General features: G+C 42.1%; 1 protein-coding gene across 17 annotated transcripts in view; it reads right to left on the bottom strand.

The window, feature by feature from the left end:
- The window catches only part of LOC105498081 (Rho guanine nucleotide exchange factor 11), a 111,376-nt gene that overhangs the window by 26,359 nt on the left and 69,119 nt on the right, over positions 1-15,898 (bottom strand). For 13 of the 17 annotated variants that reach the window (XM_011769922.3, XM_071083236.1, XM_071083237.1 and 10 more), the window contains 8 exons: positions 15,359-15,430; positions 10,060-10,179; positions 8,356-8,401; positions 7,640-7,716; positions 6,358-6,495; positions 1,871-1,945; positions 1,557-1,658; positions 343-441 (listed from right to left, as the gene is read on the bottom strand). In XM_011769922.3, coding sequence (XP_011768224.2) covers positions 343-441; positions 1,557-1,658; positions 1,871-1,945; positions 6,358-6,495; positions 7,640-7,716; positions 8,356-8,401; positions 10,060-10,179; positions 15,359-15,430 — 729 coding nt within the window. The remainder of the gene's footprint in view (positions 1-342; positions 442-1,556; positions 1,659-1,870; positions 1,946-6,357; positions 6,496-7,639; positions 7,717-8,355; positions 8,402-10,059; positions 10,180-15,358; positions 15,431-15,898) is intronic. The other 4 variants (XM_011769920.2, XM_011769918.2, XM_071083257.1 and 1 more) reach the window with 1 other exon arrangement.

Genomic DNA, 15,898 nt, shown 5'->3' with positions numbered 1-15,898 from the left:
CCATCTGATGTCTCTAGACCTCTGTTTCTTCAGCCTAGGGATGGGCAAAGCAGGGAGGGTTGTGGGGAACCAGGGCACTGAATCAGGGAGAATTTGGTACAATCTTTTCCTCTAAACATTCCAGGGAGAGGCAATGTGTATTCTATATGTGCAACAAAAGAGGTACTGCGAGATTTTTTGAGAGTAGCACTAGGAACAGAATCCAGGGATATTAATCTCTCAGCCTAGATTTCTCTTTAAGAACCTGTGTCCGTGTGGCCTGAATGTTTTGCTTAATTTTCCCTGCCTCTGAGTAGTTCAAAGAATATAATAAAATTATAATCCAATCTATGACTGCCTTACCGCATTTTTCTCCAGGAAAATATTCCAGATGTCTTTCCCCAGGTTTCGGGAATCCTTGGGGCTTGTCTGCTGATAAACTTCTGCACACAGGTAAAAAAGCTAGAAGGAGAGATAACCGGGTTGGAGGAGTGGTTCTCCCCCAACAATGATTCTGCCCCCTAGGGGACATTTGGCCTTATCTGGAGACATTTTTAGTTGTCACAACAACTGGGCAAGTGTGGTGCTACTGGCATCTAGTGGGTATAGCCCAGTGATGCAGCCATATTTCCCCAAAGGCACAGAACAGTCTACCACAACAAAGAATTCTCCAGTTCAAAACAGTGCTGAGGTTGAGAAAGCCAGGGTCAAACTATTTCAGAAACCTGTGGCAAAATAATCCCCACCCCCTTTCCCACAGGCACATCTTCAACACTGATCACTCCTCAACTCTGTATCCTCTCCACACATGGTATTTCACTTGTGTCTCTGTGCTGGTTTATGTCTTGTTTCTTAAGGATTCATGTTTTATTTCTCTTTGTGGTGTGCCCTGTCTTTATTCAGGAATGCTTCTGGCCCTTGGACTTGCACACAGGTGTTCAATCAATACCTGTGGATGGTTGTTCATTCTGGCTTCTGATGGTGTCCCCAGAAAGACAAAACAGCAGCCCATGCCCCAGGTGAGAAGTTTATTCTGAAGGATACAACCGCAACCCCTCTCCTCCATCTCCCCTTCCTTTCTAAGCAGCTGAGCAGAATGAGGAAACTGGGAAGCCTGCTGGCTCTGAATACTGTCCCCGGTACTTTGTTCTCCATCCCCTCACATTCCTTCTTGTCATCACCTTCACACGGAACACCCTTTAAGCCTTGCCATCTGCAAGTTTTCTCACAGGGCCACTCTCTCAACTCCCTAGTTGGTCTGTATCTACCTTCAATTAAAAACCTCTAGGAAGAGCAACTTCTCCAAGACGATTTCCTGAACTGATCAAGAATGAGTTTTCCTGGCCTTGCTCTCTTGCTCCTCCCTAGGCAGCTGATGTAGTTAGTTAGCTGCATCATACAGTGAAAAATCCCCTCTGCATAGGTTTCATCTTCTTGGCTATTTGTCTCTGTCCCTGAAGTGCCTGACTGTGCCCATGGATCTGAATTGTAACAGCCAGAGAGCAGAAACAGAGGCTAGAGGTCCTCTCTGCCCAGCACCAGCAGGCCCTCAATCAAGACGGATGCTTCTGACTTACCAGTGGACTGGGGTCTGCCTGAGAGAAGATGTAACGTAGAAAAACCCCCAGGTGAGCTGGCCGAGACTTCAGTTTCTCCAGATCCTGGAATATGATGTCACTCTGGAAGGCAGAAGGATGAGCATGGTGGGAGGCCGGGCACAGCAGCACAGCAGGTTCCAGCTTAGCTCTCATATGATTCCCCGTCCTGGGTTCATAAAGGAGACTCCCCGCCCCAAGTTCCCTTCACAGCTGATGCTAGTCAAACTGCTTCTAGTCAAGAGCAGCTTTTATGACAAAAAAATGATGAAAGGAGAAAACTAGGAAACCGTTACCTCGTTGTTGAAATAACCTGGGTCATAGTCTTCCTCTGGGCCAATAATTAAAGGCTTTGGGCTTTGATCTACACCCTGGGGGAGAGAGTCAAGTTGTAGAGATGAGAGGTTATAGAGGACAGAGGATTCAGCCACCTCAGTGAAGTTTGTTTAGTTGCAGCACAGCACTCACAAAGCCACCCGGGTCTGGTGAACGTTGGCATCTCACTCCCGCCCCCAAATCAGAGCACAGATGAAATGATTTCTCCACTTGCAGGAAGTCAACTGCTTCTGGGTGGGGCAGGGCAGATTCAGAGCAGCCTGGTCACATGACATATGAAGATGGGAAGTAGGAGAAAATGCTCTCTTCCTGTTTGCAAAGGTCTGGGGTGGGACTGTCAGTCAACAAAATAAGAGCCTATAGTTCCTGCTGGACTGCTGGGTTGGGGGCTTTGTTTTCCTTAACAGACTAAACAGCCACCCCTACCCCAAACACACATCCTCCAAACCCAGGGTCTACCACAGTGCTACTGAACAGTTATTCTGTGCCTAGTAAGTACTGGTGGCTAAATAATTATGGGAGAGCCTACTAGTAGATCTCTGCCTCTCTGAACAAATGGAGATGCGGCTGATCTTTCTCTAACACCATTTGCATTATTTTGCTTGCCCTCTCAAGAATCTGTGGTAGATCCCCATTACCTGCCTAAAATCCACATTTCTTAGTCTGGCTTTTCTTTCTTTCCCCCTTATACTAATTTAAATAAAAACCTAATCCTAATGGACATGCCATGGATTAGGTATGATGAGAGAGACTTCATATTGCATAAACTTCTCAGATGCTTCATTGCACAAGTTTTTCTCCTAAAGGTTTCTTGAGCTTTCAAAGCTTTTCTGCTAACTCTATTTCTCACTCAATTAGACCTCCTTCATTTCCAGTGATTCCCCAACAAGGTCTCTGCTTCTGGAACCCACTCAGCTTACATGTGCCTACTTTAACCCAGGCCTATGATACTCTCCTAACCCACTTTCTTAAGGGGCTTTTCCTGACAGTTCCTCTCTGATGATCCTCACCCCTTTTTTGTTTTCCTGGATATTTATGGCCTCTATGCCCAGAATGACTGAGTCACAGAACATGAGCGGCCCAAAAGGTATCTCAGAAACTAAAGTCTAACACTCATTTATAATTGAAAAAAGTGAGGCCCTGACAGACTGACTGGCGTGCTCACAGCTGCAGAATCAGGCCTGATGTGCTGTATTTGTATTTCCCAAACACATCCTGAGTATCCTCCTCTCCTAAATACCCTAGTCTCTGAACCTCTTGGGGTCTGAGAGCCCCAGGAGGTGGTGGGTGAGCACTTCTGGCTCTACTGAGCTCTCTGGTGAAACCTGAAAAGCACTAGGTTTTTTCTTGTTTATGGGGAGGATTTTTTTTTTAAAAAGTCTTTACAAATACATATTCTTTCTGATTACAAAAAGAATATGCTTATTATTATTAGATCTAATAAGCATATAGAATATGCTTATTATTAAAAAGATCAAACACTATAGAACAACGTAACAGAAAGTGAGAGTTCCTTATGCATCCATTTCCCTGCTGCTGACAGTTTTATAGAAAGTATAGGTTTTCTTCCTATGCTGTTACTAACATTTATTATGATTAGGAAACTGGAATTATACTCTATTTGCTCTTAACACTTGAAAATAGCAACTTAGTTTCGAGAAGATGAAACAATTTCAAAGAGGAAAACAAGGGCTCCAAGACCACTGACCCCACACCTGCTTCTATGAGCCACCTGAAGGAAAGCCTTTCCTAGAACAGGATAGATGCCTGACCCCCTTAGCAACCTGAACTTGGTCCTTCAGTTCTACAAAGACAGGGTTATAGAGAGGGCAATAAAAGAGTGGTTAGGATAGGAAAGAGCTCTGTGTTGGGGCCCAGGAGAACTCAATTCTAGTTCTGATACCCTGCCAGTGACAAGGTTAGCCCTTGAACATTCCCTTAGACCACAGGAAGATTCCAATGGCCAACTTTTTTCCTGATTGTGAGAATTACATGAAATTTTTTGTAAAGATCTGGCACAGCAGCTGGTACATTAGGCATTTCAATACCCATCAGATCTCTTTCCCCTCCGCATTGTAAGAATAACCAAACTTCATACAATGGGTAAAATTAGAGTATCATATGTTGTTGTCTTTTTAAAATCCTATTTTTTGTGAATTCGGCAGCCCAACCAGAATAAGTTCAGAGAGGCCTGCTCACATGTATTCTTCTTTTGCACAGTAGCTCTTGATTAGAATTTTCCTTTGATGCCTGCATAACTCTAGATTTATAAAAACTATGTTCACTTAGGCCACGATCCTCTTTTCTACAGATCACACTGTGAAACTTCAGCTTCAAGAAACTTAGGAGCTCTGGATAAGTCCTCCCCTACGATGCCACTCAGAAGACAATTTTGATTACTCCTATTCACTCATTCATTCACTACACATTATGAGGTGGCTACTATGTGCCAGGTTACCTACAGAGATAAAGCAAATAAAGGTGAGGTAAGCCACATAGGGAAATAACAGCAGAGCGATAAATGCTCTAAGAGAAACAAGATGCTGCTTGGAACTCTGAACTCCAAGGTGAGAGGACAAGTTTACTAAAACCACAACGCCACCAAAGAGAGCTCAGCGAGCAGGGTTATCATTTGCTCTGTTTTCTTCATTGTACCATTTCTCCCCCTTTATCCAAATTACTTTAGAGACCCCATGTTCTGAAGACTTCCTCCTGGACTCAGTAATTAATAGGCTCCCAGAGTCAAAAGAACTCCAGAAAGTAGCTTTCAAACTTTCTGCTGACCATGACTTCTAATAAATATGTTTTCACTGCAACTCAGCACACACATATGTAATGAAAACAGAAGTTTCAAAGTTATACTCTTATTACATATGATGAATTCTGATATTTTCTTTTCATGCTATTAGATTCTACCTCATTAAAACAGATGCTGCTCATGACCTTCAATATTGATATCATGACTCACCAAAAGATGACAACCCACAGTTTGAAAATACCACCTGTATAACTCCTGACACCAGTGCTTTCCAGTGTGGGAAGTGGAACTCAAAATGATTTTAAGTGAGATGATTTCTGTTGAGGGTCAAAATGATTTTAGGTGGTATCTGGACATGGCATTAAATAATACTGGCTCAGATTGTTTAAGAAAGTTAGTTTCTTTTCAGTTTTCATTCCATCCTTTTGATTCACCCAGGAAAAATTTCAGCCTGGTGCCTGCATAGCTTTAATACCTTTAACCAAGGCAGAATTGGCCTCAAGCTTAATTAAAGCCTTTGGCAAGCAATAGAACTGAGCTAGAGTTTATTTTTCAGGTTGTTTTAAATTTTGTCTCTACATTTTGAGTAAGTTACATCATGTAGTTTACAATTAAAAGGACACAAAGGGGTAAAGATAATAAAAAGTCTTCCATCCACTTCATCCTCAAGCCACCTAATTCCCCTCCTCAGAGGCAATAACCATCAGTTTCTTCAACATTCATCCAGAGATGTCTTAAGAAAGAGGCTCCTTTTCCTCTTTTTAATATAAATGGCAGCTTTCTTCTACACTGTTCTATATCTTTCTACGTAGAATTTAACAAACTTGGTTCTAAACTTACATTTAGGGTTACATTTACTCTGCATTTATAGTGTGTGATGCTGGTTTTCATTTAAGGTAATGACAGATTTCCTTAAGATTAATTTAAGTTTAAAGAACTGAGTTGGCTTAAAGAAAAATATTAAGTAACATTATACAGGTAGAACATTAAATATTTAGATGTCTAACGTTGTTAGACACGGTTAACAGTGTCTGAAAAACAACAGGCAATTCTCTGGCTCTCAAGTCCATTCCATTGCCAGACAGCCCAGCTTCTTTGCAAGCTGTTTGCATTAAGTCAAAACCCATCTTCCTGAAGTCTCTCCTGGATCTAGCTCTATCCTTGAGATCAGGGCCTTTCAAATCAGGTTTTGCAGAACCTTAGGGCTCCATGGAAGTGCCCTTGAGGGCAGGAGGAGGTTGATCGGTAAAGGTCCTAGGGGAGCTGAGCTTTGTTTTTTTTTTTTCTTTTCTATGTTAGGGTTCCAAATAATAAGATTTTGTTTGAGAAAAGGATTTTGCTAAGGAACGGGGAAACTGAAAATTAGCATCCTGGAGAAACACTGCCTAAACCTATTTCCTATTCTGTACAGACAGAAAGACCGGCTATCCACTCCTTAGCTGTTACTCTTTACAGATGCATTCACCTACTCTCCACATAGAAATGGAGCCAGCCTTACTTTTATATCTCTATTTATGCCATGTTCTCTTTCTTTACTGTTTGCTCTCTATGTAAGTGACTGTCTCAAAGTTTGGGTTGCTGAAGCAGGGGTTTAGTCTGATGATCCAAGACCATGTATTGGTAACACCCAGGCCTCCAAATCTCACTTCTGAGAAAAGGAAAACTGCAGGGTGACTCCGGATCACTCACCTGGTCACCAGTTGAGGGGACTGCTGCATCCGAGCCCTGCCGCCTGTGGTGCTGGGCCACCCTGGCCATGATCACAGGGGAGGTTCGAGGACTGTCTAGCCCAGGGTCTGACAGTATTGAGTTCCGATTCATCAATGACTAGAGAAACGAAGAATTCTGTGAGCAGGAAGACCCTCAAGGCTCAGCTCTTTGGTGTTGGTGGTGATAACCATACTTAAACATCAGCTGAGAGAAGTGCAGTATTTACTCTGTGCCTGGCATTATACTAAGCCCTTCATTACATATTATCTCATTCGATTCTCACAGTAGCCCTTTGGGGTAGATACTATTATTCGTCCCATTTTCACATGAAGAAACTGAGACTCCAAGAGGTTATGAGACTTGCTAAGTCAGAGAGCTAGTCATGAAGTGTATCCTGGACTTAACCCAGGCAGCCTCAACCCACAGCACACACTCCTCATCACTAACTCCCTGGCCTTCCAGATAACGTCAACTGTAGATTCTTTAGGATCCCCGTCCCACTCCACTTTCTTGGTGACTTTCCCACATACTGATCCTTTCACATATATTTCATCATTTTCCCATGGACAGGGCAGTAAGAAAATAAAATTCCAATTGTTATCTAAAATTAGGTTTTTAACATGTTTTCAATCACATATTCACATATTTAATTACTCTGGCTAAGCAAATATTTTGCTAACTTCATTACTACTTCTTCCACTCATTCTTACTTTTAGATTGCAGTTTACAGTTTACATATGCAAACTGAGAACACCTGGAAGAGATAACCTTCGGGGTCAAAACCTGAAATTCTTTTTGTCATTCCAGAAAAGACAAGCTATTTGAGAAGAAAAAGATCCACAGCAAAAAACAGATTACCACTTCTGAGTAGGTTGGGTTCACTGTATTAATCTAAGATGATGTTATTCCTGGACAGGTGGAAATGTGTTTTGGTCAAGTCATTGTTTTAGCTTATTTTGTCTCTGCTCCCTCACTCTCAAAGGCTTGCCACAGTTCATGCCATGGCCATCCTCTCCACCCTACTCTTTATATAACAGAGTTGACTATGATGAAATGAAAGCCAGATTTGATAGTCTTGCATGTTGGATGCATGTGAAATTTCTGCTTTGGAACCCAGAGCACAGTGATTATATCCTTGGAACTAGATGGATGGAAGAGGCACACAGAGTCCTCAGGGCGGCCGGTAGGCAGCAGAGCCTTGGGGCAAGGGAAGGGACCCCAAATGCAAGTTCTGAACGGGCCTTGCCCTGCTGGGACTCACCTCACTGAGGGAAGGAAAGCGTTCTGTCCCAGAGTCCAAGCCACTGTCCCCCTCTTGGGAATCCAGAGAGAGCCGGCCTGAGAAGAAAATAGTTTCTATAATACAGAAGGAGCTGTGGCCTGGGGGAAAGAGAGCCTTTATTCTGGGCAACTGTGCACAGGACAGGAAGGGGAAGCTGCCACCTTTTCTTTCACCAGTTTCCCTTCAGCTCTCTCATCCCATTACCCCTAGACTTGGACACTAAACAGTATACCTCTCCTCTGCTCTCATCACATCTAGCTTTCACCTGTCTCTGCACCTGGGCACAGGCCATGTCACCTCCTGAAATAAGACTCCATAGCTCTCTCTCACAACTAGTTCTGCCCCTCAACTCCTTCCCAACCCTCTTCTGGTCACCACCCATTTCTTCTTACAACAAATATTTGCCGAATTCCTTAGTGCCAGGAGCTGTCAGGCAAGCTGCTGTCTGAACCATACTCATTCTGGTATTTTATTGGCCCTCATCTATCCCGGCTACTGGCTATACACTCATTTCTACTGCCTAAGTTGTATCCAGCTTCCCTGTGTATTTGTATTGCTTTCTCCCATTATTCTGTTTCTCAGAGGGCAGGCACTATATATTTTCTTTCCTGGAATCTGCCCCATGGGGAGGGTAAATAGATAAGAAACGTGGACTAGAGATATGCCAGAGAAAAAGGGGGTAATGGGGGACTTACCTTCTGATGGTCTCTGGCTGGTGTCACCATATAGTGGAAGTATGTCCTGAAACAGAAAGGCCCACAGGGTGGGCAAATTCTGTGAGCCTCTCCCCCTACGGTTTCCTTCCACCAATCAGTGCCTTATTTGCTTACAATTAGTGGCCTCTTCTGCTTCATTGCCTCAAAAATGCCCAGCTAGAAGAGATATTGCTTCATTTGTACAGTTTGAGGATGACAATGACCCCTAATGGTGGAAAGGGAGCTTTACCATTAGTGAAATTCTAAAAGCCAGCTTTATCTAATCACCCTGGACCTCAAAGCATCTATTGCCTTATTTGGATACAAGAAAGAGCTTCTTAACCATCAAGAAGTATATTTAAAAAAAAAACTCAAGCAGGTGACCGAGGGAAGATACAAAAGGTTTACCTTTGGAGGTCTTTGAGGAGGATGGACAGGCATTGGCCTGAGACTGACTGAGCTAGTGGGATGTGAAGGAAGCAATATTGATAGTGCTTTGCTGTTTACAAAGTACTTTACTAAGTCACATTTAATCTTTCAATGGCTCTAGCTTAGGCACATTACTCTCATGTTATAAATGAGGCAACAGAAGCTCAGAGATCTTAAGTAACTTGCCCAAGATACACAGCAGGTCAACCCTAAGGCCAGGGTTGGAGCTCAGACCTTCAGATTCCAAGCTTAGTTTCTCAGACTCATCACCTCATAGCACAACCAACAGTGCAGTGGCGGCAGCAAACATGTACAGCCCCTGTGTCAAAGGTATGCTTTAACTCTGAAAACACTGTTATCTCCATTTTATAAATGAGGAAGCTAAGGCTCCTATGGATTAATTAACTTGCCCAAGAGTCTTTAAGCTGATAAGAAGTGATGCTGGATTTGAATCCAGATGGTCTAAGTCCCCAACCTGAGCTCCTACCTATCAACCGTGTAATATGAGAAGTCCTTCAGAAAATGAAGCAGTTTAAATGTATTTGCCTGTGTTTCCCAAACTATTTTGATCTGGATATCCTAAAAGCAAAAGTAGATCATCTTTAAATAATTCCTATTGGCTTTGGCAAATGTTATTGTTGGAGACCTTAAAGTTTCTGGAGAGTTACTTCTTATTTACCCTAAGAATTAAGGCCTGATGGAGAGCAGTAAGACACTAATAGCCAAGTCCCTGAAGAGAATGGATAAAGAACCATCTACTCTCTGGAGTTTTTCATAAAATGTGGTTATCTGCTGATACAGATCCATCTCAACCGACTGGGGGTCTTTTATGTAGGCTGACTTTAAAAAGTACTTGTATTTCTTTGAGAAGACTCATTACTTGATGATAGGTGGTGGGAAAGGATACCAGATGAAATACCAGGTAAAACCAGTATAGAAATATACACACATCCACTATGAGGAACTACTTAGAAGGGAAGGATAATTCAGAGACTAACACTGACAGTCTGTTTATTTCATATTTCTTTCTTTCCATTGCCCATGTTGTTGGAGGGCAAGAAATAGACTTTTTCTTTTTGTGGTATCCCAAGTGTCACTACAGTGTTCAGCCTCTCTGGTGCTGACCTTGGTTTCTTTGTAAAATACTGAACACTTACTAGTTCAGCCTCGAGGTCCTGGCATAACCCAAGAAGCCTTCTGTCCTTGCTTTTTCTCTCACTCTACCCCCAGTTCCACTGCATGTGCCCTTACTAGAGCTGTGCCTACATCACTCACCACTGAGCCACCAGTCTCCTGCTGGATCTTCAGCTGTAACTGAGTGACTCGCCGCCGGGCACCTTCGATCTGCTCTTCCAGTAGGCTGGCGGGGTTCCGGCTATAGACCTCACAGATACGCTGGGGATGGGTGAGGAGGAGAAGGGGGAGGGGAAAAGGCAGAGGGGTGGTTAGTAGAGAATGGATGACTCACCAGTGGAGAGAATAGGCAGTTATCCCAAAACAAAGAGGATAGAGAAGAAGTCTCTGCCTTCAAGTAGATGCACGCTATTTCAACATCATTTAGGATCAGAAAAAGATGTACGTGATGAGAAAAAGAACACAGGAGACAATCACAGAAAGAGGACAAACACAAAGGCCTGTCCTAATCTGAGCCATTCTTCAAAGTCTGCCTTAAGTCCCACATCCCAAATGAGGCTGCCTTCAGCTACCACTCAAGTATGAAATATTAAAGTGACTGTCCAGACCAGAACATAAAAAAGTGCTGAGGAGGGAACTTACACACAATGAGAACCACAAGAAATGAGAGGAAGCAGTGTCGACTAGAACAGCCAATGCCTCTGCCAGTCCCACCCTCAGGAAGCTCCTGGAGAGCAGGTACCATCCTAGCCACTTTCCTAGCACTCCTCAGGGCACACAGCAGGGGACAGCACAGGGGTGGAGGGCTTCACAGTTAGGGACACCTGGCTTTGAATTCTGGCACCTCCACTTACTAGCTGTATAGACTTGGGCAAGCTTGAATACATCCTCATCGATAAAATGGAGATGACAATACCCGCCTCATGGGACGGGTGTAATAGTGGAGTGAGATTATGTATATGAAGGGCTTAGCAGAATGTTTAGCGCAGTCAGACACCTGAATACATGGCAGCTATTAACATTTCATTACAAAAGGAGATGCTCCATAAAGCTTGGTTAAATAAAGACATTGGGTTCACATATTACCTAGGCTCATCTGGGGCTTCACTGCTACCTGACAACCATCTTACAAATTCCCCATATTTAATATTTCATCTTCTCCATGCCCATCCAACTCCAACCCTTCCCTAGCCTTGGCAGACAATACCATCTGGTAAAAAACTTCTCAACTGTAGTCCATTTCAAAACATCTTCAGCCATCTTTTCTTCCTGGCTCAGAAGAGAAACTAAGTCTAAATCTTTTAAAAAGTTAATCCCTCTGACTGCTTTGGGCTCTTCTTGGGCACTGTTTACATATCTTCAAAGTCTCCTTTTTACCAATGGCTCCTTCTCTCCGTCCTACAAAATGTTCAAGTTTCCTGATTTAAAACAAAAACAAACCACCACAACAAAACTTTTTCAATTATTTCTGATGATTCTTCAAGCCACTGCCCCATTTGTTTCCCCCTCTTTTCACAGCCAATTTTTTTTTTCTTTTTTTGTAAAGGGATATGAGCCTGTGGTTTTCTGATTTTATTTTATTTATTTATTTAAATAGACACAGGGGTTTGCTATGTTGCCCAGGGGTCTTGAACTCTTGGCCTAAAAGTTCCTCTGCTTTGGCCTCCCCAAGTGCTGGGATTACAGGTGTGAGCCACCATGCCCGGCCCACAGCCAAAAGTTTCAAAACATTAGTCTACAGCTAGGGCCCTGCACTTCTTTGCTTCTAGTCGCTCATCAACATATACAATCTAGTTTCCTCCCATTACTGCACAGGCTACTCTTCCAAAAATCAAATGTAATAGCAAGTGGTGTGATATTAGAGGTTGGTACCGTGTGCTGTAGAAGCACATATGTCCCAAAAGTCCATCCTCAGCTCTCTCCTCTCTGACTGGTACTCTGGGTGATCTCTTTCAGTCATCCAGTCCCCAGTTTCAACTACCACCTTCATACTGAGGATATCCAAATCTCTATTTCAACCCAGGCTTTTCTCCTAAGTTCAGCCCTGTTATCTCCATATGCCTGGTGGTTGGTTTTTATCTGAATGTCTCATGGGCACCTTACTAGTATACCCAAAGCTGATCTTCATTTCCTTCCCCTCAACTCTGCTCCTCTCCTCTGTCTCACTCTGTCACTGGTATCACCTGATCTACCCAGACACACAAACTTGGAGCCATCTTTTATTCCTTCTTCTCCTTCACCAGTGGATGAGTTCTGCTGATTGGCCCTCTGACAAGTCTCCCATTGCTATCCTCTCCTTTTTGTTCGTACTCCTATCGTTCTTGTTAAATCTGTCATTATTGCTTATCTACTGCAATAGCCTCCTAGATGGTTTCCTTACATTTAACACACTTCTCCAAAGAACACTGGTTTGAAAATGTGATCAGTCCCCCACTCAAAATTCTTTGATTCATTCCCATAGACTTCAAAACAAATTCCAAGCTCCTCATGGTATTCAAGGCCAGTAACACCTTCCAGTCACAACACTCACTGCGTTTTTTTTCTTTTTTGAGACAGGGTCTTGCTCTGTCACTCAGGCTGGAGTGCAGTGGTGCAATTATAGGTTTGCAGCCTCGAACTCCTGGGCTTAAGTGGTCCTCCTACCTCAGCCTCCTAAGTAGCTAGGACTGCAGGCATGCACCACTATGCCTGGCTAATCTTTAAAATTTTTTTAGAGACATGGTCTGACTGTGTTGCCTGGGCTGGCGTTGAACTCATAGGCTCAAGTAATCTTCCCACTTTGGCTTCCCAAAGTGCTGAGATTACAGACATGAGCCACCACTCCTGGTCCCACTGCCATTTTCAATATTCTATTAACAGGATACTGAAACCAACTCAAGCACCACCTCATGAAGCCTTCTGATTACTGCATAAATAATTATGCTTTGTTTTGGGCTTCAAGAGCATTAAAAATTTTTTTTGTTATTGAGCTATAATTCACATGACATAAACGTCACCATTTTAAAGTGTACAACTTAGTGGTCTCTAGTATATTCACGGAGTTGTGCAGCCACCCCCACTATCTAATTCCAGAATATTTCCATAACTCCAAAAAGAAAGCTGGTACCTGTAAGCAGTCACCCAATTTCCCCTTCCTTCACCCTCTGGCAACCACTGATCTGCTTTCTGTCCATGAATCTGCATATTCTGGACACTCCATGTAAGTGGAATAATACGACCTGTAGATTTTTGTGTCTGACCTCTTTCACTTGGCATACTGTTTTCAGGGTTCTTCCATGTTGTAGCATTTATCAGTACTTCTTTCTTTTTTATGGCTGAGTAAAATCCCATTGTATGAACAGACTATATTTTGCTCATCTATTCATTAGCGGATGAACATTTGGGTTGTTTCTACTTTCTGGCTATTATTAATAATGCTGGTATGAATGTTCATGTACAAGTTTTTGTGTGAACCTATGTTCTCAATTCTCTTGGATATACACCTGGGAGTGGAATTGCTGGGTCATATAGTATCACTGTGTTTCACGTTTTGAAGAACTGTCAAACTGTTTTCCAGAGTGCTTGCACTATTTTACACTCCCACCATCAGTGGCAGAATAGATTAGGATAGTGAATATGCAGACAAAACATAAACAAGTATTGTTTAGATTTCTCTACATCTCACAACGCTTGTTATTTTCCATTATTTTGGTTATTCTAATAGGTGAGAAGTGGTAGGTCATTGTCATTTTGATTAGCATCTCCCTGTGAATAACAATGTTGGGCATCTTCCCATGCTTATTGGCCATTTGTATGTCTGTCTTCTTTAGAGACTGTCTATTCAAATCCTTTGCAAGTTTTTAAATTGGGTTGTCTTTTTATTGTTGAGCTTTTAAGAGTCCTTTATATATTCTGGTATTAGACCCTTATCAGACACACGAATTGTAAGTATTTTTCCCCATTTCTTCTATGGGTTGTCTTTATTTTCTTGATAGAATGCTTTAACACACACAAGTTTTACATTTTGATGAAATCCATCTTTTTTTTTGGGGGGGTTATGCTTTTGGTGTCATATCTAAGAAACCACTGCCCAATCCAAGGTCATGAAGATTTACTACTACCTAAAATTTTTTCTAAGAGTTTTACAGTTTTTAAAAATAGTCTTGGCTCTTACATTTAAGTCTTTGTCCACTTTGAGTTAAATTTTGTTTACTGTGTGAGGTAGGGGTCCAAATTCATTATCTGTATGTAGGTATCCAGTTGTCCCAGCACCATTTGTTGAAAAGACTATTCTTTCTCCATTGAATTGTCTTGGTACCTTTGTTGAAAATTAATTGACCATAGATGTATGGGTTAATTTCTGGAATCTGAATTCTATTCCATTGATCTACAGGTCTATCCTTGAACCAGTACCATACTGTCTTGATTACTCTGACATTTGCCAATATATAAATATAAGCACTTACCATAATATATTATATCTTCATTCATTCATCCATATCCTACGAAATCACTAACTCATTAAAGGAGAGGTTCACCTCTTGTTTATCTTTGTAACCATTCCAACACCCACCCCTAACATTACCCCCATCTACTGCTCCAACACACACACAGTACCTAGCATATAGCAAGGACTCAGTGCTTGTGAAATAAATACATGTATTTTCATATCTTTGTGCCTTTGACCTATGCTGTCTTTTCACTAGCATTCCCTCCCTCATCTCTTTTGCCTACTAAAGTATCAATCTTCAAGGCCCAGCTGAAATACTATCCTCTATGTGAAGCCCTTCCCAATGTTTCCCATTATTAATTATTTTTTCTCTTCTTTGTTCTCTTATTGTAAGCTCTTTGTTCCTCCCACTCTCCCTCCTACTGTAATCTGAATTTCCTCCATTGGATTTTAAACATGTTGAGGGCAAGAACCATCTAATCTTTTTTATTTCTATATAGCCTAGAAACTAAAACAATGTTTTATATATGGTGGCACTTACATGGATAACTATAATAGGAATCTGGTTATTCCACTCGAGCAAATTCATCTTCTTACTGTTCTCCGTGCACATCACTTCCTAGGCCCAAAAACTCTCTTCATCCTTCACCCAAGTGCTCCCCACCTCTTTCAGTCTGGTCCAGCACTCACCTACCCAGCCCTTTCTTCCTTCTTTTCCTTCCCTTCCTTGGAAATGTCCCAGATAAACTCCACTGACGTTTTTTTTGTCTACATATTCACTATCTTAATCTATTACACATGGAGTATCCTACTCATTTTATTGGTGAAATTCTGCTTTAACAAATTCTACTGGCCAATGACAATTCTTTAGTGGTCTGGAAGTTTTATTTTTTGAGGTTTTACTGTGATAGGATATTGCCTGTAAATTAAGTTGTGTACATTGGCAGACTGCTCTGATAAAGTATCATTTCACTCAGGCAATGGCCAGTCTACCCCTGGCAGTGACCTTACCTGTAATTCTTTTTCTTCCTGCCTCAGCATATTCCTGAGGATCTGGGTGGCATGTTTTTGAACTTCAGGATCCTAGAGATGGAAAACATGGCAACATAAGAGTTAGGGACTAACTCAATAGCTTAACTCTCTTCTATCTGCTGATTCTTGGGCAAGGAAAGCTATGAGAGTACAGCCTGGATCATAAGTATGCTTTATTCAGTACCTTGATGGAATGCAGTAAACACAAAATCTTATTTCGAGTTTATGCCTCAATTTCTAGAAACCTTGGCTGTAATCACCTTTGGTATCAAGTTGCTCCCTAAAGTCTCCCAGGACTTTTGAGTTCAGTCTTCAATCCAACTGAAAAATCCTGTTCCCTATACTTGTCTGCATTTTGTCCCCCTTTAACTCTTCACATAGGTGTTTCTTGCTTCTAGAGTTCTCTTTCTACTTGTTTGTTTGTTTTTTCTTTGAGATGGGGTCTCACTCTGTCACCCAGGCTGCAGTGCATTGGCACAATCACGGCTTACTGCAACCTCTGCCTCCTGGGCTCAAACA

The sequence above is a fragment of the Macaca nemestrina genome, chromosome 1 (genome assembly GCF_043159975.1).
Source record: "Macaca nemestrina isolate mMacNem1 chromosome 1, mMacNem.hap1, whole genome shotgun sequence".
NCBI lineage: Eukaryota > Metazoa > Chordata > Mammalia > Primates > Cercopithecidae > Macaca > Macaca nemestrina.
The sequence above is the reverse complement of the archived record's forward strand: the minus strand, read 5'-3'. Positions and strand labels throughout refer to the sequence as shown.